Here is a 27,416-nt window from a genome sequence, read left to right as displayed (position 1 = left end):
TAAAACCAAAAACACTCAGTTTGAAAAAATGTTGCAGTAATCCGCAAGTGCTAGTAAAAGATGTATAAAACAGGGTATTTGGTTGATACGTTTTTTTGCAAAAAATGTATACTAAGCTGCTCTACCAATCTTCACGGTATACCCTTATCAGAGCAGTCCTAACTAATGTATGCAATCCCTATCTGATGTATTTAAAAACCTGATCATCTGTATATAACCTGTGTGAACAGGGTTCAGAGAGGAAAAATCCATGTGTGCATACAGGGTAGAACAGCTTTTGTGCAGATAGCCCAAGAGGAGTGGTGGAACTCCCCAGTCTTGTAGACACAAGAGAACAATTATGGAAACAGGAACACATGGGCTACTTGCACAGTGAACAAGTCTGTATGATCATGTTCACACACCACCAAGAAACCTGAAGACACAAAAGAGAATAGTAAAACCAAAAACACTCAGTTTGAAAAAATGTTGCAGTAATCCGCAAGTGCTAGTAAAAGATGTAAAAAACAGGGTATTTGGTTGATACGTTTTTTGCAAAAAATGTATACTAAGCTGCTCTACCAATCTTCACGGTATACCCTTATCAGAGCAGTCCTAACTAATGTATGCAATCCCTATCTGATGTATTTAAAAACCTGATCATCTGTATATAACCTGTGTGAACAGGGTTCAGAGAGGAAAAATCCATGTGTGCATACAGGGTAGAACAGCTTTTGTGCAGATAGCCCAAAAGGAGTGGTGGAACTTCCCAGTCTTGTAGACACAAGAGAACAATTATGGAAACAGGAACACATGGGCTACTTGCACAGTGAACAAGTCTGTATGATCATGTTCACACACCACCAAGAAACCTGAAGACACAAAAGAGAATAGTAAAACCAAAAACACTCAGTTTGAAAAAATGTTGCAGTAATCCGCAAGTGCTAGTAAAAGATGTAAAAAACAGGGTATTTGGTTGATACGTTTTTTGCAAAAAATGTGTATACTAAGCTGCTCTACCAATCTTCACGGTATACCCTTATCAGAGCAGTCCTAACTAATGTATGCAATCCCTATCTGATGTATTTAAAAACCTGATCATCTGTATATAACCTGTGTGAACAGGGTTCAGAGAGGAAAAATCCATGTGTGCATACAGGGTAGAACAGCTTTTGTGCAGATAGCCCAAGAGGAGTGGTGGAACTCCCCAGTCTTGTAGACACAAGAGAACAATTATGGAAACAGGAACACATAAGGCTCTGATAAGGGTATACCGTGAAGATTGGTAGAGCAGCTTAGTATACATTTTTTGCAAAAAACGTATCAACCAAATACCCTGTTTTTTACATCTTTTACTAGCACTTGCGGATTACTGCAACATTTTTTCAAACTGAGTGTTTTTGGTTTTACTATTCTCTTTTGTGTCTTCAGGTTTCTTGGTGGTGTGTGAACATGATCATACAGACTTGTTCCTGTTTCATCTACAAAGTAGCAGTCCCAGCTCCTACCATCACAAAGCCCTCCTACACCAGGAAGCCTCAGGAAGCCTCCCAAGAAAAAGTACCCAAAGCCAGTCTGACCAAGCCATCAACCTACATGGCCTGACAAAAGGTGAAATCCAGAAAATGGTACACAAAGTCAAAGAGGAATATCTCAGCATCTGGAGGAACGACATAAACAAATCACAGAAACTGACAATATACTGGAATCTACAGAGGGAGTACAAACTGGCCCCATATCTAGAGAAACTAGAAAACCCCAAAGATCGACAGATCCTGAGCCGGTACAGACTGAGCGCCCACAGCCTACTCATCGAATCCGGGTGGCACCGACAGAACTACAAGCCCCGAGAGAGCAGACTCTGCCAGCAGTGCCCCCAGGAGGCCGTGGAGGATGAGGCCCACTTCCTGCTGAGGTGCCCCAAATACTCCGCAGTGAGGGACACTCACTTCAAGAGACTGTCTGATCTCCTCCCAGACTTCACCTCCAAGGAGGAGGAAGAGAAACTGCCGATAATACTGGGGGAAGAGGAAAGTGCAGTGGCCGTAGCAGCGGAATATGTCAGTGCCTGCCACAGACTAAGAGGAGCCTGATATGTCATGGACTCCTATACCCCACCCTGGAAACATCCCCTATCCTCTAAAAGGAATTTCATATTCCCTGGACCTCTATATGCCCCCCTCCCCCACCCCCGCATTTCTACCATATGCTTTGGCAATGCTAACATGTACTTAGTCCTGCCAATAAAGCTCATTTGAATTGAATTGATATCACAGAGAGAGAGAGATCACAGAGAGAGAGAGAGAGATCACAGAGAGAGAGAGAGAGATCACAGAGAGAGAGAGCGATCACAGGGAGAGGGAGAGATCACAGAGAGAGAGATCACAGAGAGAGATATCACAGAGAGAGAGATATCACAGAGAGAGAGAGAGATATCACAGAGAGAGAGATCACAGAGAGAGAGAGAGATCACAGAGAGAGAGATATTACAGTGAGAGATATTAGGCTAAGTTCACATTAGCGTTGCGCCGCTGTTGCGTCGGCGACGCAGCGGCGACGCGCCCCTATGTTTAACATAGGGGACGCGTGCGTCTTTTTGTTTGCGTTTTTCGCCGTGTGCGTCGTTTCCGACGCTGGCGTCGGACGCACGAAAACGCTACAAGTTGCATTTTCTGTGCGTCCGATTTTGGTCAAAAACGACGCACGCGTCGCAAAACGCGCGCGTTTTTGCGCGCGTTTTTCGATGCGTCGCGCGTTGCGTCGCCGACGCAGGGCGGCGCAACGCTAGTGTGAACGTACCCTTAGAGAGAGAGATCACAGAGGAGAAATCACGGAGAGATATCACATCGAGAGAGATCACAGAGAGAGAGAGAGATCACAGAACTGCCCACCATTCCCAGGAGTAAGCAGCTGCATTTGACATGGGCTCCTGAAATTTAAGCAATTTATACCTTGTAATGGGCAGGCTGTAATAAGAAACTTGGAAAATACGTGTTCCATGGGAGGCAAAAGAGAGCAGGACTAAAATACACCCAAGAAAGAAAAATATAAACCAGGATAAAAGAGGAATTTAGATGATAAGGAAGATCTACCCCCTTCACAGGCTTCAAGCAGCAGAGCATATGAAAGCTTGAAGACCCCAGAGCTAAACACCAAGAGGTAAGGCCATCTCTCTGCATCCCAAACCCTATAGCATTGAACCCTATAGAATCAAAACCTATAGAATCTCCCCAGAGAACAAGCACAATATAAAATAAGCAACATGGAAAGAAATAACATTTTGGACCATGAAAATCCCAGGACTATAGCTAAGCCCCCTATAGAGGTCAGTGCCGCAGCCCCAGCAGATGGCAGGGTCTCAGGCATCAAGGAGATGGTCAGTGAAAAGAGGGAGACACAAAAGCGCAAATAGGGTCTTATCAAACGTTACACAAAGTTGCCCACCAAGAGAACTACTCACCTGGTGAGATTGAAGGAAGGACATATATTAATGGCGGCGGCTGCAGATCCACAGGTCAGTGCAGGACCTGATTGAAGCACACACTTAGATAGGAGAAAAAAGGATCATCCCCGCGCTGCCGCAAGAAGAATTTCAAAAATTGTAGAGGTTTAAAAAATTGTAGAATAAACCACGTTGAAACCTCTACAATTTTTGAAATTCTTCTTGCGGCAGCGCGGGGATGATCCTTTTTTCTCCTATCTAAAGCCCCCGTCTCACATAGCGAGATCGCTAGCGAGATCGCTGCTGAGTCACAAGTTTTGTGACGCAACAGCGATCTCAGTAGCGATCTCGCTATGTGTGACACGTACCAGCGATCAGGCCCCTGCTGTGAGATCGCTGGTCGTGTCGGAATGGCCTGGGCCATTTTTTGATCGTTGAGGTCCCGCTGACATCGCTGAATCGGCGTGTGTGACGCCGATTCAGCGATGTCTTCGCTGGTAACCAGGGTAAACATCGGGTAACTAAGCGCAGGGCCGCGCTTAGTAACCCGATGTTTACCCTGGTTACCAGCGTAAAAAAACAAACAGTACATACTTACATTCAGCTGTCTGTCCCTTGCCGTCTGCTCCTGCACTGACTGCTGGCCGTAAAGTGAAAGTGAAAGCACAGCACAGCGGTGAGTCACACAGCGGTGACTCACCGCTGTGGCTGTGCTCTGCTTTCACTTTACGGCCAGCAGTCAGTGCAGGAGCAGACGGCAAGGGACAGACAGCTGAATGTAAGTATGTACTGTTTGTTTTTTTACGCTGGTAACCAGGGTAAACATCGGGTTACTAAGCGCGGCCCTGCGCTTAGTTACCCGATGTTTACCCTGGTTACCGGGGACCTCGGGATCGTTGGTCGCTGGAGAGCGGTCTGTGTGACAGCTCTCCAGCGACCAAACAGCGACGCTGCAGCGATCCGGATCGTTGTCGGTATCGCTGCAGCGTCGCTAAAGTGTGACGGTACCTTAATTGTGTGCATCAAGGAGATAATATGTCCCAGAGATCACAGGAGCATGAGAGAAAAAAAAGGCCATAAAACATTCCATCATCAAAGATGAACCAGAAACTCTCTTTGCAGACTTTACTAAGAAAGAGAATAGACTCTATAGTGAGCAGCCCGAGGCATGGCACACAGTCTTGTGCAAATACTATAAAAACATTCTAAAAGATGGCATCAGCAGGGGCCGACAAATCAGAGTAAAAGACCCCCAAAATGAGGATGTCTCACTCACCATTAATCTATACCACTCTAGAATAATAGTCATACAGGGCAATGTTGACAACCTTGAGGCATTTGAGGAAATCTTCCCTCATATCAAAGTCAAGGCTCAAAAATATAAAATAGTAAAGCCAGCATGTAGAAAGAGTGATGGGCCCACACGTACAAAAAAGACCACCAGGGACCCCCTGCAGCCCAAAGCCCTAATAATGCACTCCCCCCCATTGGACACCCTTAAGGTACCATCACACTAGACGATATCGCTAGCGATCCGTGACGTTGCAGCGTCCTCGCTAGCGATATCGTCCAGTGTGACAGGCAGCAGCGATCAGGCCCCTGCTGTGCTGTCGCTGGTCGGGGAAGAAAGTCCAGAACTTTATTTGGTCGCTGGACTCCCCGTAGACATTGCTGAATCGGCGTGTGTGACACCGATTCAGCGATGTCTTCGCTGGTAACCAGGGTAAACATCGGGTTACTAAGCGCAGGGCCGCGCTTAGTAACCCGATGTTTACCCTGGTTACCATCGTTAAAGTAAAAAAAACAACCGCTACATACTTACCTACCGCTGTCTGTCCCCGGCGCTCTGCTTCTCTGGTCTGGCTGTGAGCACAGCGGCCGGAAAGCAGAGCGGTGACGTCACCGCTCTGCTTTCCGGCTGCCCGGCGCTCACAGCCAGACCAGAGAAGCAGAGCGCCGAGGACAGACAGCGGTAGGTAAGTATGTAGCGTTTGTTTTTTTACTTTTAGGATGGTAACCAGGGTAAACATCGGGTTACTAAGCGCGGCCCTGCGCTTAGTTACCCGATGTTTACCCTGGTTACCGGGGACCTCGGGATCGTTGGTCGCTGGAGAGCTGTCTGTGTGACAGCTCTCCAGCGACCAAACAGCGACGCTGCAGCGATCCGGATCGTTGTCGGTATCGCTGCAGCGTCGCTAAGTGTGACGGTACCTTTAGAGAATTCCTGTCTCAGCTGGAGAGGGACTTCACACTGCTTAAGGAACAGATCCAAAGACAGACCAATGACCCAACAGATGCAGAGATAACCAGACTGAAGTGTGTACTGGACTCAGCGGTGCAGAAAATCAAACATAAACTATATGAACTACGGCAAGAAAATGCTAAAATAAAAGGAGAAATAGAAAACCTAAAGAGCCAGACACCACCGCTAACACAGGAGGGGGACCCAGGGAAGGAGATAGGTGAAGACACAATGAGAGCTAACAGCCACACCACAACTAACTTAAATAACTGCCTAAATATTGAGAGCAAAATAGAAAATAACCAAGACCCACAGGATGGGCCAGACCCAAGCACCAAAGAAACCCCAAGTCTAGAACAACAGCAGACCACAACAACAGGACAGAGCAACAAGAAGAACGCAAACAGAAGCTCCCATAGGAGCAGCCAACCAACATGTCCTGATATAGTCCTGATTATAGACTCCAACGGAAAATACCTCAATACAAGGCGACTCTTCCCAGGAAAAAAGGTCTCCAAAATCCGCTGCTCAACTATAGAACAAGCAAAGGCCATAATTGACAATCCATATTTCACCAACCCAAACCACATCATCATACATACAGGCACCAACAATCTCCAAGACCAACACCAGCAGGTAGCAGGACAATTGTGTCAGCTAGCAGAGACCACACAACAGAAGGTCCCCGGCAGTAAGATCATCCTGTCATCTCTGCTGGCAAGAAAAGATTCCTTCCAATACATCACTCAAGACGTCAACAGAGAACTAGTAGCCAAGATCACTATGATGCTAGACATCACCCTGGCACAACATCCTGTCATAAACCTCCACCACCTGTATGATGACAAACATCTCAACAACCAAGGAACTTAAAGACATTGTACTCAATAGAGTCCCCGGACCAAGAATCCATACAAACCGAAAACCTATAGAAAGAGCACCAACTAACAGTCCTAAAACGGAATATGCTCAACGAACTGGAAACTGCAACCTGTATGCAAAACCAGTCTATGAGAGAGACAAACCATGGAGGGCACCACCCTCCCCACCCAGAGTGAAACAGGGCAGTGAGCTGGCATAAATAAAGACCATAATCAGCTCCGTATGCAAGAAATTCACGCGACTGGACCAATTGCCTACAACGAGGTCACCAGTCAGCAACCCAAGATGTCCTATGCAGGACAGGCCATTACAAGGTATATAGCTACACAATGTCAACCCTAATCATCAGTAGCTGGAACATCCAGGGCCTGAACACCTCAGCCTTCGAATACAAGACAAACGACTCAGACTTTAACCAAAGACTGAAAAACATTGATATACAGATCCTCCTTGAAACATGGACTAAGGCCAATAATGAATCCTATGTCCCCACCGGATACAGGGAATTCTCTGTCTCCGCCCTGAAAACCAAAAACATCAAACAGGGCCGGAGCTCAGGAGGAATATTAGTATGGTACAAAGAAGAGCTCCATGAACATATCAGAGCATTGAAGAGAGGAGACAGCCACATCTGGATAAGAATAAGCCGCTCCATCCTCACATCCGGGGCCGACATCTACCTCTGTGCAGTGTACGTAGCTCCTCCAGAGTCTCCATACTTCAACCCAGACAGCTTTAAGACCCTAAAGACTGAAGCTGCCTATTTCCAGACTCTTGGCAACGTTCTCATCTACGGAGACCTCAACGCAAGAATGGGAAGAGAAAGAGACTACCTGACCACTGATGGAAACATCTATATACTTGGAGCAGATACCGACTGTGACAACCCAGTGCACACCGACAGGAACAGCTATGATTGCACAGTTAATAAAAGCGGCAGAACGCTGTTGAACCTATGCCGAAGGCTTGGACTTCGTATCCTCAATAGCCGTTTCAAGGGAGACTCACTGGGAAGACATACCCTAAACTCCCATGTGGACAGCAGTGTGATAGACTATGCCATCACAGATATGGACCCTACAAATTTTGGCGCCCTTATAGTCACCCCACAAACACATCTGTCAGACCATAACCAACTGCTCCTATACATCAAATCCACAAAGAAATCACCCTCACTAACCCCGCAAAAGACGGGCCTCTTTAGCCTGCCACCATCCTTCAAATGGTCCAAGATGTCGGCCCCAAAATACAAAGATGCCATCAACAGACCAGAGATCAAGGAGAAGCTCCAATGCTTCCATAATAATGTATATGAACTTAACCCAGAAGGAGTACACCTAGCGGTAAGAGACCTTAACGACATTCTATATGCCATGGCAGAAATGTCTGACCTGAAAAGAAGCATCAACAAGAGACCGAGTAAACAAAATCCCAACAACTGGTTTGACAAAGAATGCAAGACCATACGGAAGGCCCTAAGAATGGCCCCAAATAAAAAACACAGAGACCCCAACAACCCCACTCTGAGAGAAGCCTACCACACCGTACAACGAAATTACAAAGCCATCCTCAGAAAGAAAAAGCAAAACGACATCTCTACCAAACTCCTCCAACTCCAAGATGCCCTTGAAGACAACAAATTTTGGTAACTGTGGAATGACCTTGGATCCAACCAGAAAAGCAACAGCCGCCACATCCAGAGCGGCAACATCTAGCTCCAGTACTTCAAGGACCTTACAATGACATCCCAAGTGAAGACCTGAACCCGGGACAAAAAGAGCTTGTGAAAAAACTGAAAGATATGGAGGAAAAGTTCAAAGATTTCCAAAATCCTCTGGATACACCAATCACACTGACAGAAATAACAGAAAGGATCACACAGATAAAAAGGTAAAAAAGTCAGCGGTCCAGATGGGATCCTCCCAGAAATGCTGAAATACAGCCCTCCAGGCTGCGATAACAAAACTATTTAATATTGTACTGCAGGCCGGCTGCTTCCCCAAAAACTGGAACCCAGCAAACTACCGAGGGATGTGTGTCAGCAGCAACCTGAGTAAACTCTTCAACTGCATCCTGAACAAGAGGATCCTCACCTTCCTCACCGAGCACAATGTCCTCAGCAAGAGCCAAGCAGGGTTCATGCCAAACCACTGCACCACTGACCACATCTACACTCTGCACAGCCTCATCAAGAGCCACGTCCACAATACAAAGAACGGGAAGATATACGCTTGTTTTGTGGACTTCAAGAAGGCCTTCGACTCAGTGTGGCACCCAGGACTATTCCTAAAACTGCTGGGGAGCGGAATAGGAGGCAAAACATATGACGTCATCCGAAGCTCCTACACTGAGAACAGTTGCAGTGTGAAGGTCAACGGAAGGAGGACGGCCTATTTCCAACAGAGTCGAGGAGTAAGACAGAGCTGCTGCCTCAGTCCAAAGCTCTTTAACATCTACATCAATGAGCTGGCAGTGGCCCTAGAGTCCTCCTCAGCACCAGAACTCACACTCCATGACACCCAGGTGAAATTTCTGCTGTATGCAGATGACCTCGTGCTGTTATCACCAACTGAGAAAGGCCTCCAAGATCATCTGAAAATCCTAGAGACCTTCAGCAGCACATGGGCACTGCCAATCAACGAGAAAAAAACTAATATCATGGTGTTCCAGAAAAGAAAGCAGAAACCCACTGGCCATCCTACCTTTATGATAGACAACCGTCCACTTACAGAAACCAACAGGTACACCTACCTGGGCCTAGAACTCAGCCAGTCAGGGAGCTTCAAGCAAGCCATAGAATTACTAAAAGACAAGGCATCCAAAGCCTTCTATGCCATCAGAAGGCGTCTGTACCATCTCAAGGCACCAGTAACCGTCTGGCTAAAAATCTTTGACTCCATCATTGCCCCAAGCCTTCTGTATGGTAGTGAGGTCTGGGGCCCAGTCTCATACCCAAACTGGTCAAAGTGGGACGCTGGGCTGACAGAAATATTCCACCTAGAGTTCTGCAAGCATCTTCTCCAAGTCCATGAGAGCACATCAAATAGCGCCTGCCGAGCAGAGCTGGGCAGATTATTACTACACATCGCAATAAAGAAGAAGGCACTGTCATTCAAGGCTCATCTACAAAGTAGCAGTCCCAGCTCCTACCATCACAAAGCCTTCCTACACCAGGAAGCCTCCCAAGAAAAAGTACCCAAAGCCAGTCTGACCAAGCCATCAGCCTACATGGCCTGACAAAAGGTGAAATCCAGAAGATGGTACACAAAGTCAAAGAGGAATATCTCAGCATCTGGAGGAACGACATAAACAAATCACAGAAACTGACAATATATCAGAATCTACAGAGGGAGTACAAACTGGCTCCATATCTAGAGAAACTAGAAAACCCCAAAGATCGACAGATCCTGAGCCGGTACAGACTGAGCACCCACAGCCTACTCATCGAATCCGGGTGGCACCGACAGAACTACAAGCCCCGAGAGAGCAGACTCTGCCAGCAGTGCCCCCAGGAGGCCGCGGAGGATGAGGCCCACTTCCTGCTGAGGTGCCCCAAATACTCTGCAGTGAGGGACACTCACTTCAAGAGACTGTCTGATCTCCTCCCAGACTTCACCTCCATGGAGGAGGAAGAGAAACTGCCGATAATACTGGGGGAAGAGGAAAGTGCAGTGGCCGTAGCAGCGGAATATGTCAGTGCCTGCCACAGACAAAAGCAGCTGAAAATTAGCATTAAAAAACGCAGCAAAAATACGCAGCAAAAAAGTCCTGTGTGAACGTACCCTAAGAGGAGCCTGATATGTCATGGACTCCTATACCCCACCCTGGAAATGGCCATATCGCCCGACTAAAGAGCCTTATATGCCATGGACTCCTATACCCCACCCTAGACATGTCCTCTATCCTCTAAAAGGAGCCTGATATATCCTGGACCTCTATATGCCTCCCTAGCCCACCCTCCTATACCCCTATTTTTACCATATGCTTTGGCAATGCTAACATGTACTTAGTCTTGCCAATAAAGCTCATTTGAATTTGAACCGAGAAAGATCACAGAAAGATCACAGAGAGAGAGAGAGATCAGAGCGAGATCACAGAGGAGAGATCACAGAGAGGGATCACAGAGATCAGAGAGATCACAGACAAAAAGAGAGATCACAGAGACAGATCACAGAGAGATCACAGAGAGAGAGAGATCAAAGAGATCACAGAGAGATCGCAGAGAGCGATCACAGAGAGAGAGATCACAAAGACCAGAGAGATCAGAGAGACAGATTACAGACAGATCACAGAGAGCGATCGCAGAGAGAGCGATCACAGAGACAGAAACCACAGAGAGATCACAAAGAGAGAGATCACAGAGAGACCACAGAGATAGAGATCACAGAGAGACAGAGATAGATCACAGAGAGAGAGAATTGAATTGATCACAAAGACAAGAGAGATCACAGAGAGACAGATCAGAGACATCACAGAAAGATCACAGAGAGCGATCGCAGAGAGAGCGGTCACAGAGAGAGATCACAAAGAGACAGATCACAGAGACAGAAACCGCAGAGAGATCACAAAGAGAGAGATCACAGAGATAGAGAGATCACAGAGAGAGAGAGATCACAAAGACAAGAGAGATCACAGAGAGACAGATCACAGAGACAGAGAGATCACAGAGAGAGATCACAGAGAGCGATCAGAGAGAGATCACAAAGACAAGAGATCACAGAGAGAGATCACAGAGAGCGATCAGAGAGAGATCACAAAGACAAGAGATCACAGAGAGACAGATCACAGAGACAGAAACCACAGAGAGATCACAAAGAGAGAGATCACAGAGAGACACAGAGATAGAGAGATCACAGAGAGAGAGAGATCACAGAGATACAGAGATAAATCACAGAGAGACAGAGAAAGATCACAGAGAGAGAGAGAAAATAAAGTATGGGTAGTAGCAGAATGTTCAAATGTCCATCATGCACAACTCAGTTTTCACATAGAATGGTGTGTGTGTGTGTGTGTGTTTGTGTGTGGTTAAGTGGAGTGTGTGTGTGTGTGTGTGGTTAAGTGGATTGTCTATGGCCATGTTCACACGTTGCGTCCTGTCCCTGCGGATTTTCCCGCAGCGGATTTGATAAATCTGCAGGGCAAACCCGCTGCGGTTATCCCTGCAGATTTATCACGTTTTGTCCTGCAGGATTTTACTTTTACTATTGATGCAGCATATGCATCAATATGCAGCATCAATAGTAATGGTAAAAATAATAAAATAATGATATACTCACCCTCTGACGTCCCGATCTCCTCGGCGCTGCAGGCGGCGGTCCGGTTCCAAAGATGCTGTGCGAGAAGGACCTTCGTGACGTCACGGTCATGTGACCGCGACGTCACCGCAGGCCCTGCTCGCACAGCAACCCAGACCGGACGGCCGCGTGCAGCGCTGAGACTTCAGAGGTGAGTATAACATTATTTTTTATTTTAATTCTTTTTTTTTTTACCCACAAATATGGTTCCCGGGGCCTGGAGGAGAGTCTCCTCTCCTCCACCCCGGGTATAACCCGCACATTATCCGCTTACTTCCCGCATGGTGGGCACAGCCCCATGCGGGAAGTAAGCGGATCAATGCATTTCTATGGGTGCAGAATCGCTGCGATTCTGCACAAAGAAGTGACATTCTGCGGGTTGTAAACCGCTGCGTTTCTGCGCGGTTTTTCCCGCAGCATGTGCACAGCAGTTTGCGGTTTCCATAGGGTTTACAGGTTACTGTAAACGCAATGGAAACTGCTGCGGACCCGCAGCATCAAAATCGCTGCGGTTCCGCGGTAAAAACCGCAACGTGTGCACATAGCCTATGAGTGATACTTGCTGTTACACCTTTGCACTGTGGTTCTGCTTGGTGTGATTCATACCATATGTATTTCGCCTTCATATGTGCAGGGGTCAGTGATGTTTAATTAATTTTCTATGTGTGGTATCAGTGTTCAACCTTTGCTATATTTGTATTTTATAATGTATTCATTAGAATTGACATATATTGATATTGCTTAATTATAATTTATACAGTTTTCTTTTTTACCGGAGTGGTTAATGTTTCTTTGGACAGGTGTTATATAAGGTTCTAGTTTATATAACAGAAAAATTAAAAAAAAAAAAAAAAAAAGTGTGCAATACCAATGTATTTGTGATCACACAGATTTATAACAAGTTTAAAAAGCAAATAAAATGGTGGTGAACTACTCTCGAACCAGCATCATGGGTCTTAACTGGACCATGCTAGTCTTTTTCGAATATACAGTGGGGCAAAAAAGTATTTAGTCAGTCAGCAATAGTGCAAGTTCCACCACTTAAAAAGATGAGAGGCGTCTGTAATTTACATCATAGGTAGACCTCAACTATGGGAGACAAACTGAGAAAAAAAAATCCAGAAAATCACATTGTCTGTTTTTTTAACATTTTATTTACATATTATGGCGGAAAATAAGTATTTGGTCAGAAACAAAATTTCATCTCAATACTTTGTAATATATCCTTTGTTGGCAATGACAGAGGTCAAACGTTTTCTGTAAGTCTTCACAAGGTTGCCACACACTGTTGTTGGTGTGTTGGCCCATTCCTCCATGCAGATCTCCTCTAGAAGCAGTGATGTTTTTGGCTTTTCGCTTGGCAACACGGACTTTCAACTCCCTCCAAAGGTTTTCTATAGGGTTGAGATCTGGAGACTGGCTAGGCCACTCCAGGACCTTGAAATGCTTCTTACGAAGCCACTCCTTCGTTGCCCTGGCGGTGTGCTTTGGATCATTGTCATGTTGAAAGACCCAGCCACGTTTCATCTTCAATGCCCTTGCTGATGGAAGGAGGTTTGCTCTCAAAATCTCACGATACATGGCCCCATTCATTCTTTCATGTACCCGGATCAGTCGTCCTGGCCCCTTTGCAGAGAAACAGCCCCAAAGCATGATGTTTCCACCACCATGCTTTACAGTAGGTATGGTGTTTGATGGATGCAACTCAGTATTCTTTTTCCTCCAAATACGACAAGTTGTGTTTCTACCAAACAGTTCCAGTTTGGTTTCATCAGACCATAGGACATTCTCCCAAAACTCCTCTGGATCATCCAAATGCTCTCTAGCAAACTTCAGACGGGCCCGGACATGTACTGGCTTAAGCAGTGGGACATGTCTGGCACTGCAGGATCTGAGTCCATGGTGGCGTAGTGTGTTACTTATGGTAGGCCTTGTTACATTGGTCCCAGCTCTCTGCAGTTCATTCTCTAGGTCCCCCCACGTGGTTCTGGGATTTTTGCTCACCGTTCTTGTGATCATTCTGACCCCACGGGGTGGGATTTTGCGTGGAGCCCCAGATCGAGGGAGATTATCAGTGGTCTTGTATGTCTTCCATTTTCTAATTATTGCTCCCACTGTTGATTTCTTCCCTCCAAGCTGGTTGGCTATTGCAGATTCAGTCTTCCCAGCCTGGTGCAGGGATACAATTTTGTTTCTGGTGTCCTTTGACAGCTCTTTGGTCTTCACCATAGTGGAGTTTGGGGGTCAGACTGTTTGAGGGTGTGCACAGGTGTCTTTTTATACTGATAACAAGTTTAAACAGGTGCCATTACTACAGGTAATGAGTGGAGGAAAGAGGAGACTCTTAAAGAAGAAGTTACAGGTCTGTGAGAGCCAGAAATCTTGATTGTTTGTTTCTGACCAAATACTTATTTTCCACCATAATATGCAAATAAAATGTTAAAAAAACAGACAATGTGATTTTCTGGATTTTTTTTTCTCAGTTTGTCTCCCATAGTTGAGGTCTACCTATGATGTAAATTACAGACGCCAATCATCTTTTTAAGTGGTGGAACTTGCACTATTGGTGACTGACTAAATACTTTTTTGCCCCACTGTAGTTTCATTACCTGCACTGCTTCTATGCCTGCATCTTAGTTTGGTCACATGACCTTCTGTTTCCTCGAATTCACACATCTTCTGGGCTCTAATTTTGAATGGCATGGGACAGATAGCTCACTTGTCTCAAGAGGTGGCGGTGCAATACCTAAATATACCACCACTCCCTCCAGAGAGAAGAGAATGGAATCAGAGGGTCATGTGACCAAACAGATGCACACATGGAATTACCGTATATACTCGAGTATAAGCCGAGATTTTCAGCCCAAATTTTTGGGCTGAAAGTGCCCCTCTCGGCTTATACTCGAGTCAAGGTGGGTGGCAGGGTCGGCGGGTGAGGGCGCTGAGGCATACTTACCTAGTCCCAGCGATCCTGGCGCTCCCCGCCTGTCCCACGGTCTTCGGTGCTGCAGCTCTTCCCCTCTTCAGCGGTCACGTGGGACCGCTCATTAGAGAAATGAATAAGCGGCTCCACCTCCCATAGGGGTGGAGCCGCCTATTCATTTCTATAATCAGAGGTGCCGGTGACCGCTGATAGAGGAAGAAGCTGCGGCATCGAAGACCAGCTGTGACAGGCAGAGGGAGCCGGACGCCGGGACCAGGTAAGTATGTAATATTCACCTGTCCGTGTTCCAGCCGCCGGGCGCCGCTCTGTCTTCGCGTCCTCTTGCTCTGACTGTGCAGGTCAGAGGGCGCGATGACGCATATAGTGTGCGCGGCGCCCTCTGCCTGATCAGTCAGAGCAGAGAGACGCCGGGACCGGACGCTGGGAGCTGCAAGCAAGAAAGGTGAGTATGTGGTTTTGTTTTTTTTATTGCAGCAGCAGCAGCAATGGCACAGATATATTTGGAGCTCTATGGGGAAATATGAACGGTGCAGAGCACTATATGGCACAGCTATGGGACAGTATGAACGGTGCAGAGCACTATATGGGGCACAGCTATGGGACAATATGAACGGTGCAGAGCACTATATGGCACAGATATATGTGGAGCTCTATGGGGAAATATGAACGGTGCAGAGCACTATATGGCACAGCTATGGGACAGTATGAACGGTGCAGAGCACTATATGGCAGAGCTATGGGGCAATATGAACGGTGCAGAGCACTATATGGGGCACAGCTATGGGACAATATGAACGGTGCAGAGCACTATATGGCACAGATATATGTGGAGCTCTATGGGGAAATATGAACGGTGCAGAGCACTATATGGCACAGCTATGGAACAATATGAACGGTGCAGAGCACTATGTGGCAGAGCTATGGGGCAATAATGAACGGTGCAGAGCACTATATGGCACAGCTATGGGGCAATATGAACGGTGCAGAGCACTATATGGCACAGCTATGGGGCAATATGAACGGTGCAGAGCACTATATGGCACAGCTATGGGGCAATATGAACGGTACAGAGCACTATATGGCACAGCTATGGGGCAATAATGAACGGTGGAGAGCACTATATGGCAGCTATGGGGCAATAATGAACGGTGCAGAGCACTATATGGCACAGCTATGGGACAAGAATGATCTATTTTTATTTTTGAAATTCACCGGTAAATGCTGCATTTCCACCCTAGGCTTATACTCGAGTCAATAAGTTTTCCCAGTTTTTTGTGGCAAAATTAGGGGGGTCGGCTTATACTCGGGTCGGATTATACTCGAGTATATACGGTAATTAAAATATATTAGAAAAAGAAGAATGGTGCAGGTAAGAAACATAGTTGCTGGTCCATAAGTAGTGGACAACTCCTTTAAATATCAGTTTATACCAATAACAGATTCCTCCCGCTCTGGATCTTCAATGAAGTCAACCAATGTATTAGTCTCTAAAAAACAAACAATTGATAAAATTAGTAGAAGTACAGGGTTGAAACGTTGTAAAGTTTTGACCACAGTGACACCCATAACATATATATATGTCATATTTTTAGTTTGATGAGAGAAGTTTTTTCAGACTCTATTCACTCTGTTTTTCAAGCTTCTGGCTGGTTGTATTAATTTTTTAGCTGTCTAACTTAAAGGGGTATTCCCACGAACAAAAGTTCAATCTAATACATAGATCTTGGAATAATAATAATTTTCCACAATTAGATGTGTTTAAATAAAATGTTCCTGTGCTGAGATAATCTTATAAATGTGCCCCTGCTGTGTACTGTGTAATGGCCATGTCTGACCGTACAGTGACATGGTCTGATCATACCACAGCTCCTGGGCAGGGGAGGAAGAAGAGTATACAGACATTACAGAAGGGGATCACAGCAGCCACTTTCTGAAAGGAAAAACCATTTAAAAAAAACTTGTTTTACCTCAAAGAATGAATCTGCTGTGATCCACTGCTGTCCTGTCTGTATACTCTTCCCCCCACCCAGGAGCTGTGGTATGATCAGACCATGTCCCTGTACGGTCAGACACGGCCATTACACAGTACACAGCAGGGGCACATTTATAAGATTATCTCAGCACAGGAACATTTTATTTAAACACATCTAATTGTGGAAGTGATTATTGTTACAAGAGCTATTCTTTTGTTTGTGGGAAAACCCCTTTAAGCCTCATACATAGGCATTGTATGCTATGCAGTGTCATATGTTGGCAGATGTTTTCTCCTCTGTAAAGAAGCCTCCTCACAATAAAGAGCAGCAACTAGCGGCAGAAGAATGCTGAGCAACTAGTTGGGCATACATAGCGGCACGCTGTTAAGAGTGCCAGCTTAAGGTGCCCAGTAAGCAGGGGTCTACAGCAGGCCAGTTAGTTTGCTGAATGGAAGTGGGAATTGGGCTATAGGAACGGATGAGGTGATGTATGCTGTGGGTGAGGAGGGCTCTATACTAGAATGCACAGTGATCGAGGGGGCGGGTGGCAGAGTAAGATCCTTCCAATACACGGCATCCAACATATGTACAATGCACCAACTACATGGAGAATACTCCATAATTTACTGCAATTGTGATCTTCTGAAACCTCCACTTATCCAGAGAACATGAATCCACTAAGACTCTTTCCACTATAAGGGTATTCCCACCTCTAAGATCATATCACAATACGTAGTAGGTGTAATAATAATAATAATATAAAATACCTCCAATTAGAAATGTAGTATAGTACTTCTAATTTGATATGTTGCTTACCCCATGTGCAGGGCATTGCAGTAGCTTAGCATCCATGGTTAGGACAACTATCAGCTAACTAAGTGTCACTATATGAGTGACCATGAATAACCATGGATAACCTCAGCTACTTCAATGCTGTGCGCATGAGGTAAACAACATAACGAATCAGAAGAACTACACTACATTTCTAATTGGAGGTACCGCTCGTATACTCGTGTATAAGCCGAGTATTTCAGCACATTTTTTGCGCTGAAAACGCCCTTCCCGGCTTATACATGAGTCAATTGTCCCAGAAGGCCAGCAGGGGAGTGGCAGAGCAGCGGGTCACAGAGGCAGAAGGAGGCGGCTGTGGCTAAAGCCTGTGCTGCTGCTGCTGTAATAGCACAGTGCCAGCCGCAGCCACCGGCTTCCAACACATATCCTACTCACCTTCCGGCGCGCCCTCGGTGGCACTGCAGTTCCTTCGTTCCGGCGCCAGCAGCTCTTTCTGTGCCGAGTGATCACATGGCCCAGCTCATTAAGGTAATGCATATGCACGTCTCTCCACTCCCATAGGCGTGGAGTGCATATTCATTACCTTAATGAGCGGGGCCACGTGATCGCTCGACTGAAAGAGCTGCTGGCGCCAGAATGAAGGAGATGCAGTGCCACTGAGGGTGTGCAGGTAGGTGAGTAGGATGGATTTTTTTTAAACAGAGAATCATGCAGACAAGGACAGGGGATAAGGAGCCATGCATACAAGGACGGGAGGGTGGGGCCATGCATACAATGACAGGACAGGGAGCCAAGCATTCCAGGATGGGGATGACGGGACAATGCATACCCGGCTTATACCAAAGTCAATAAGCTTACCCAGTATTTCGTGGCAAAATGAGGTGCCTCGGCTTATACTCGGGTCGGCTTATAGTCGAGAATATACGGTACTTGCCATTATTACTACTACACCTACTACATATTGGGATAAGATTTTGCAGATTGGAATACCCCTTTAAGTAAATATGGCTGCAGCAGTCACATGCCTGTTCCAGTTGTAAGAGCAGGCCCAGACAATCGTAGAAGAGGATTTTCCTACTTTTATATCATGCTAGACAGTTTCTGTAAGGGATGTTTTTAGGCTTCACAACACCATTTACCAATTTGCTGAAAGCATATTTTGTCCCATCCAGTCGATGTAACTCTTACAACATACACAAGTCAGGATGTCTAGGCTCCCCATACCGGATCTGTAAAAACTGAAGCCACAGATCTGTTCCCTGATATACTGATCTGCAGTAATCATGTCTGTAGGTCTACCCTGCTGTTATCCAGCTCTATATTTTATTCCAGTATCGTTTTACAACTACAGACTCATGGAGAGATAGAGGCACTGCAGCGCACTGGATGGGTAGACGATCCTCACTATGTCCCATGTAAATAAAACGTGATAATGCCAAAATACTGTAAGAATGAGGCATCCCCAGACATTGCTGTATGAATTTGAGAAGTAGTGGGGCTAATGGCATTAATCTTCTGTCATATTACCCACAGACCCCATCTTCTGCCATTTAGGAAATCGTGCTGTAAAAAGGCAGTAATGTACTAGTCAACAAAAGCAGTATATACATGAATATGAAAAAATATACAAATTATATACTTACTTTGGCTTTTTTTCTGTACAGTACAAAAAAAAAAAAAAAAAAGTTAGTTATAATATCCATTAAATACATTTACAGATAATATACTAGGTATGGGTCCCAACCCATAAGAACAACTGCAGTTCCGGACTCCTGTTTTTCATACCACGTCCACTTTTAGTGACCAAACCACTCTTGATCTTCAGATAAGTTAGGGTAACAGAAGGGGACTCTTACCTTCTACAGGCATGCAGCACAGACAATGGTAAGTCCACGCTACTGGACCATAACCATTTATTGAAGCATAAGGTGCACTAGATCAAAAAGTATATGACATGATTTGCAAATTTAACCAAGCATCGTTTTTAAAAAATCTGCACGTAAAACGCACTGCGTTTTTGTGCAGATTTCACCTGCAGATTCCTATTGAGGAGAAGGTGTAAAAAGCTGCGGAATTGGCACAAAGAATTGACTTGCTGCGGAAAATACAAAGCAGCGTTTCTGCGCGGTATTTTCCGCACCATGGGCACAGCGGATTTGGTTTACCATAGGTTTACATGGTACTGTAAACCTGATGGAAAACTGCTGCGGATCCGCAGCGGCTAATCCGCTACGAATCCACAGGCAAATCCGCACCGTGTGCACATAGCCTCAGTGTCCATGGAAAAAAAGTTCTTACTTTGACTCACTCTTCTCGTCTCTGTCATATTTTTGAGAATAGTTGGTATTATCTATAAGTTTAAATACCACACCAATAACTTTGCTATAAATGTATTATGAATAGAGAATTGGAGAGTGATTTAAATAAAAGGTATTTTTTTTAGAATTCGCATCTCTCTATATTTGTACTGAAAAATAAAATGCTACATAACAACTTAAAGGGAACCTGTCACCAGGTTTGGCTGATATGAGACACGGCCACCACCTTTCAGGGCTGATATACAGCATTCTAAACTGCTATATGTCTGCCCCCGACCCGACTTGCAAGAGAAGAAAAGGGCTTTTATTATAATCACTCTTTATTCTTTGAGGATTGCTCCATATAACATCTCTTTCAATCACAGGGGTAGGCAGCTCCAAGTTTTCAGTCAACGTCAAGCAAATGCGTTTTGAAATTCTTCACGCCCATCGTATTAGCATTCCTTCCTGTCACTGCTCCCTACGTCACCGCAATCTCCCAGCAGATATCAACGCTCAGCTTTCCAGGCATGCGCACTGAATCTGGGTGTACGTCCCAGCATCATATCCTACGCGTTCATGCTCCGGAGCCGCTGAGCATTAGTGGCCAATTGACAGTTTGTGAGCTTGCACTCTATGCGCGTCTGTCTTCCTGCCCGCAGCGCTGATGCTCAGCAACTTTGGAGCAAGCACACATAAGATATGAAGCAGTGGCCTAAACCCAGATTCAGTGCGCATGCCTGGAAAACTGTGCGTCGATATCTGCTGGGAGATTGCGGTGACGTAGGGAGAAGTGACGGGAAGGAATGCTAATACGATGGGCGTGGAGAATTTCAAAACACATTAGCTTGACCATGACTGAAAAGCTAGAGCTGCCCACCCCTATGGCTCAAAGAGAAGTTATACGGTGCAATCCTCAAATTATAATAAATTACTTTTACACTAAATATTGGGATGTTTTGCTTGAGCAAACATGTTAGTGATAAAATGTGTATCACTAACATGACATTGGGGGCAGATTAATGGCAAAAAAGAAAGTGAGAGGTTCCCCTTCAAGCACCACTGTGAAAATAAGTCCCAGGGTAATAGTTCTTCCTAAAAGAATTACAACTAGATAACAGCAAGAAAGCTGCAAACTATGACCATTATGAACCAAAGGAAACATTCAAACAGACCAAGACACTAATGTTCACACAGACTTAACTACAAGACTTTTTGAACACCTTTGATACATTATTCATTGGTGGATAACATACCTTCTCTTCTAAGTGACTCATTTTTATAGTGCAGGCCTATGAAAAAAAAACAAAATACATAAAAAAAAATCTAAAAGGTTCTGGACATACTGACACCATTCTGAGAAATTTTCTAAACTTAAAGGGAGAAACAATTGTCACATAAGAGTCATAAATATGATTTGGATCTGCAAAGGCCTGGGCACACCACTACACAGCTGATGAGTCGATATCTGGACATATCTGCACAACAGTACTTTTCGCGTGTGCTGTCCGTTCTAAACTGAAACAGCACAAAGATATACAAGGTTTACACTTTGTCAGGCAGGTCCTATTTAAGAGATTTCTTGATTGAGAACAGATGTGACAGTAATCAAGCCTGGGTGTGGGTAGGAAATTTCTTCTAATCTATGCATGTGTTCCATGTGATGGAGAGTATTTTATAAACTGTAAATAACGCATTTGAAATTTAAAAACCTGAAGTGATGGATCACTAGTTTTTTGGATCTACAACGCCGTGGACTAGCAATGACTATATATTGGGTGCTATACAGCAGAGCCATGCTACAGCCTGAGTGTGGTGAGCAATACTACTTACCTTACAGTTGAATTGTAAATTACAAGGTAAATGGCAAGTAACATCAAAAAATAGAAATTGCAAAAGAGAAAGAAAAGTAAAAAAGAACCCCAAAAAACCTCTATACTATATCCGTATATACTATATAAACTATTATTCAGGACAGCAGGTTATCTAGCTCTGAAATACAAGATGTAATCTACTGGTATACCTTTCGTTCCCAATTACTTCCATGGACAGAGTTGTATACTTTTTTTATACCAAAAAATTGATAGAACATTAAGCTATTGAGCTTTATGTGTAGTAACAAAATGTTTACTGGCTCCTGAGGGAATTGCAAGGTCATTTTGTATCAGTGCAACATATTCTGTTATCCTAAGGTCCCCACCCCTGTTCACATTACACTAATGCTGGCCAAAAGAAGAGGTCATCCAACAAGGCTGCACCAAATTTTGTAGTCCAAGGCCACATTGCCATACTGAAACATTGCCATACTGAAACATTGCCAAGGGCAACAAACTTTTATTTAAAGGGGTACTTACATGAATACAGTGCCTTGCGAAATTATTCGGCCCCCTTGAACTTTTCAATCTTTTCCCACATATCATGCTTCAAACAAAGATATCAAATGTAAATTTTTGGTGAAGAATCAACAACAAGTGGAACACAATTGTGAAGTTGAACAAAATTTATTGGTTATTTAAAATTTTTGTGGAAATTCAAAAACTGAAAAGTGGGGTGTGCAATATTATTCGGCCCCTTTAACTTAATACCTTGTTGCGCCACCTTTTGCTGCGATTACAACTGCAAGTCGCTTGGGGTATGTCTCTATCAGTTTTGTACATCGAGAGACTGAAATTCTTGCCCATTCTTCCTTGGCAAACAGCTCGAGCTCAGTGAGGTTTGATGGAGATAGTTTGCGAACAGCAGTTTCCAGCTCTTTCCACAGATTCTCGATTGGATTGAGGTCTGGACTTTGACTTGGCCATTCTAACACCTGGATACGTTTATTTGTGAACCATTCCATTGTAGATTTTGCTTTATGTTTGGGATCATTGTCTTGTTGGAAGACAAATCTTCGTCCCAGTCTCAGGTCTTTTGCAGACTCTATCAGGTTTTCTTCAAGAATGGTCCTGTATTTGGCTCCATCCATCTTCCCATCAATTTTAACCATCTTCCCTGTCGCTGCTGAGAAAAGCAGGCCCAAACCATGATGCTGCCACCACCATGTTTGACAGTGGGGATGGCGTGTTCAGGGTGATGAGCTGTGTTGCCTTTACGCCAAACATATCGTTTGGCATTGTTGCCAAAAAGTTTGATTTTGGTTTCATTTGACCAGAGCACCTTCTTCCACATGTTTGGTGTGTCTCCCAGGTGGCTTGTTGTCAAACACTCAGCGTCCAGATGTTACAGCATAGTGGAAGAGATTTCATGAAATCCTGTCTCCACTATGCGTTATAACATACAGGCGGCAGACCAGCGTAAACGGACATGTGGCGTCTTTTCAGAACGCAGCATGTCTGTTTACAATGTGGCGAAGCTCCATCGCTGCGCCGTAAATTTACCATAGATAATCATTAGATGCGGTAAAACCGCATCTGATTAGTCACATGCGTAGTAACTGCCTAAACGCAGCTTACTACGCATGTCCACTAATTCACATGCCGGCTCACCTTTCCCGCCGCCGGAAGTCCTTTGTCCACTGCAGTTCTCGCGATAACTTAGCTTATCACGAGAACTGCTGTGCAAGTGACCGGGGGTTACCTCCGGTCACTAGGCTGGTTCTCACGGTCAGTTGATCAGCTGATTGTGAGAACGCTGTAGTGTAGGTGATCGCTGGAGAGTTATCTCCGGCGATCATCTACAGGCTCTGCTACATCTGGATGTCAGGTATCCAGATGTAGCAGAGCTGGACTCGTCTAGACTGTGTGCACATACAACACACAACATACACCATGCAACATACAACACACACCACGCAACATACACCATGCACCATACAACATGCGGCACGCGACATGCACCATGCAACTGATGCAAGCTGATGCGACCGCTCTCCAGTGGCTCCAGGAATACAATGACGGAAGGTATCCTTCAGCAATGTATTCCTCCGCCTCTGTGAGAAATAGTCCCTACTCTCACTTGTGACACTGCTGAGTGGGAAAATTCCCACGCAGCTTTGCCAAAAAGTGAGACCCTGAACTCAGGTAACCACTTCAGTGATGTTCTGCAGGAGCCATTGTCTCCTGTCAGTGTGTCACTGAAGGTCTATAGAGCAGTGACATCACCCGATGTCACTGTTCTATAGGGGAGATCATCGTGGGACACTTGTTATTAATTGGACTATGGTGGAAAGGTAGTATACGGTTGGTTCATTATTTTTAATTTTTTGCAGGCAATCGAGTATGGTAAGTATGGTGAAATTAAGAATCCTAAAATACTTTTTTCTGGCTGTGTCTTTTTTTTTTTAATCCTTTCACTACTAAAGGATGAGTAATGGATAGGTGTCTTATTGACGCCTCTCCATTACTAACCGGGCTCAATGTCACCTTACATTAGTAAGGTGACATTAACCCCTTATTACCCCATATCCCACCGCTACAGGGGAGTGGGAAGAGAGGGACTAAGTGCCATAATTGGCGCATCTTTCAGATGCGTCATTTCTGGGGCAGCTGGGGGCTGGTATTTGTAGCCGGGGGGGGGGGGGGGGGGCCAATAACCATGGCCCCTCGCTAGGCTATGAATATCAGCCCGCAGCTGTGTGCGTAGCCTTTCTGGCTATAAAATATAGGGGGACCCCACATCATTTTTTTGGGGGGATCCCCCTAATTTAATAGCCAGTAAAGGCTATGCAGACAGCTGCGGGCTGATATTCATAGCCTGGGAGAGGCCATGGGTATTACCCCTTTCCCAGGTTACAAATATTGGCCCCGGCCGTCAGCTTTCCCCCTCTGGCGCAGAAAATTGCATGGGAGCCCACGCCATTTTTTTTTTTTTTTTTTAACTTAAACGTTCATTAATAAGCATCGGCCTTGCTATTACATATCTACTAGATGGTGGCCCGATTCTAACGCATCGGGTTTTCTAGAATATGTATGTAGTTTATTTACGAGGCGGTGTTTAAATCCTGCTGCAATATCACTGATTGGTCGCCGGCAGCCATTACAGACAAACAGACCCTTAGACAATTACCGGTATATATAGATGGATAATCTAGCTATAGATATATTTATAGATAGATATATCTATAGGTACATAGATATATTAAATATCGGGCTTGTTATTATCTATTGATCTATTATCTATCATCTATCTATTATCTATCTATCGCATCTATTTATCTATCTATTATCTATCATCTATCTATCGTATTTATCTATAATATCTACCGGTATTACCTATCTAGCAATATATCTAACTAGCTATTGTAAAAAAATACCTGTTATCAAAGCTATAGTTATGGTAAAGATGAAAATGGACAGCAATCAGAAAATGTTTAATCCTGGTTTCATAATTACTGAAAGTGTCCAGATAGTATGCCAGGCTAGATAAAGCAATGGCATGGAGGATAGAAGAGTATAAGAGACGCAGCAAATTCATTGGCCGGCATGTTGTGCGGGCCTGGTCTAGTGTTTATGACTTGAGATGAGCGAATTTGCTCGGGTTCCCTCTTATTTGGCCAGCTGCAGAGGGAACCCGGCTTCCTGGATCACGCTGGCCGATCAGCTGATGGGTGCCGCAGCTACATGTGTCGCGGCTGTGTCACAGCACATCCATGGGGAGCCCAACAAACAGGCTGTCCATGCAAGTGTTGTGACTGACACAGCCGCGACATATGCAGCTGCGGCACCCATCAGCTGATCGGCCAGCGTGATCCAGGAAGCAGGGTTCCCTCTGCAGCTGGCCAAATAAGAGGGAACCCGAGCAAATACGCTCATCTCTATTTATGAGAGCCCCTGATAATTTATTGAAGAGGGAAATATCAATCTGACATGTCCGCTTTCGGACTGCTGATCGTAAGGCTACGTTCACATTAGCGTTTTGTGTGTTTGCGTCGGGCAACGCAGCGGCGACGCATGCGTCCCTATATTTAACATGGGGGACGCATGGACATGCGTTGTGCTGCGTTGTGTGATGCATGCGTTTTTTTGCCGCAAGCGTCGGGCGCAGAAAACGCAACAAGTTGCATTTTTCTTGCGTCCAAATTTCGGCAAAAAACGACGCATGCGTCGCAAAACGCAGCGTTTTTCCGTGAGTTTTGGTGCGTTTTTATTTGCATTGTGCGTTGCGTCGCCGACGCAGCGGCACACAACGCAAATGTGAACGTAGCCTAATATCTGAGAGATTTGCCATCACCAAACATAGATGGCAAAGGTTCCCTCATAGGAACCATAGGAGAGCTGGACCAAACGCTCCTATGCATGGGAGAGCTGGCCGAAATGCCTGTCTGCTGAATGATGGCCGACATCTAATGTATGTGGCAGGCTTAACTTTTAGTTTCCTGGACGAACACCAAACATAATTAAATTACAGAAGGAGCAATGATTACTTCTATAACATGATTCGATTCACAATTACGGTAATAGTCCTTTACCCTATGTTGATTATCATTACAAACTGAATAGATTTGTGCATTTTTTACAGCATTATTGCTCGTTTTGCAATGTGAATTACCATAATGAAAAATGAAAAAAAATCTTGGAATATTATAACCAACAACAAATTACCTACCGCATATACTCGAGAATAAGCCGAGATTTTCAGCCCAAAAAAATGGTCTGAAAGTGCTCCTCTCGGCTTATACTCGAGTCATGGCCGGCGGGTGAGGGAGAGCGACGACGGTCACATACTCACCTGCTCCTGGCGCGGTCCCTGCGTGTCCCATTGTCTCCGGCGCCGGCAGCTTCTTCCCCTATTTAGCGGTCACGTGGTACCGCTCATTAAAGTAATGAATATGGACTCCACTCCCATAGGGGTGGAGCCGCATATTCATTCCTGTAATGAGCGGTACCATGTGATCACTGACAGAGGAAGAAGCTGCCGGCGCCGGAGACCATCTGTCCAGGAGAAGCAGAGATCGCGCCGGGAGCAGGTGAGTATTAAATATTCACCTGTCCCTCGTTCCAGCGTTGGCACCGCTCAGTCGTCCACGCGTCCTCTGCAGTGACTGTTCAGGTCAGAGGGCGCGATTACGTATTAGTGTGCACGCCGCCCTCTGCCTGAACAGTCAGTGCAGAGAGACGGGACGCTGAGGAGCAGCGACGAGAGGCGAGTATGTCATTTTTTTTTATTGCAGCAGTAGCATGATATGTGGCACATTGTTATATGGAGCGTCTTTGGGGCCATACTGAACTGTATAGAGCATTATATGGGGCATCTATGGGGCCATAAAGAACTGCATGGAGCATTATATGGGGCATCTATGGGGCCATAATGAACTGCATGGAGCATTATATGGGGCATCTATGGGGCCATAATCAACTGTATGGAGCATTATATGTGGCATATTTGTATATGGAGCATCTATGGGGCCATAATGAACAGTATGAAGCATTATATGTGGCACATTGTTATATGGGGCCATAATAAACTGTATGGAGCATTATATGTGGCACATTGTTGTATGGAGCATCTATGGGGCCATAATGAACTGCATGCAGTATTATATGTGGCACATTGTTATATGGAGCATCTATGGGGCCATAATGAACTGTATGTAGCATTATATGTGGCACATTGTTATATGGAGCATCTATGGG

General features: G+C 45.1%; 1 protein-coding gene across 2 annotated transcripts in view; it reads right to left on the bottom strand.

The window, feature by feature from the left end:
* The window catches only part of LOC138642408 (uncharacterized), a 125,528-nt gene that overhangs the window by 90,878 nt on the left and 7,234 nt on the right, over positions 1–27,416 (bottom strand). Inside the window, exons 2-5 of one of the 2 annotated variants that reach the window (XM_069730538.1) lie at positions 22,200–22,266; positions 21,102–21,137; positions 19,192–19,204; positions 16,214–16,270 (exon numbers count right to left, since the gene is read on the bottom strand). In XM_069730538.1, coding sequence (XP_069586639.1) covers positions 16,214–16,270; positions 19,192–19,204; positions 21,102–21,137; positions 22,200–22,265 — 172 coding nt within the window. In that variant the 5' untranslated portion in view covers position 22,266. The remainder of the gene's footprint in view (positions 1–16,213; positions 16,271–19,191; positions 19,205–21,101; positions 21,138–22,199; positions 22,267–27,416) is intronic. The other variant, XM_069730539.1, reaches the window with a different exon arrangement.

The sequence above is a fragment of the Ranitomeya imitator genome, chromosome 6 (genome assembly GCF_032444005.1).
Source record: "Ranitomeya imitator isolate aRanImi1 chromosome 6, aRanImi1.pri, whole genome shotgun sequence".
Taxonomy (NCBI): Eukaryota; Metazoa; Chordata; class Amphibia; order Anura; family Dendrobatidae; genus Ranitomeya; species Ranitomeya imitator.
This window is presented reverse-complemented; position numbering and strand designations above follow the sequence as displayed.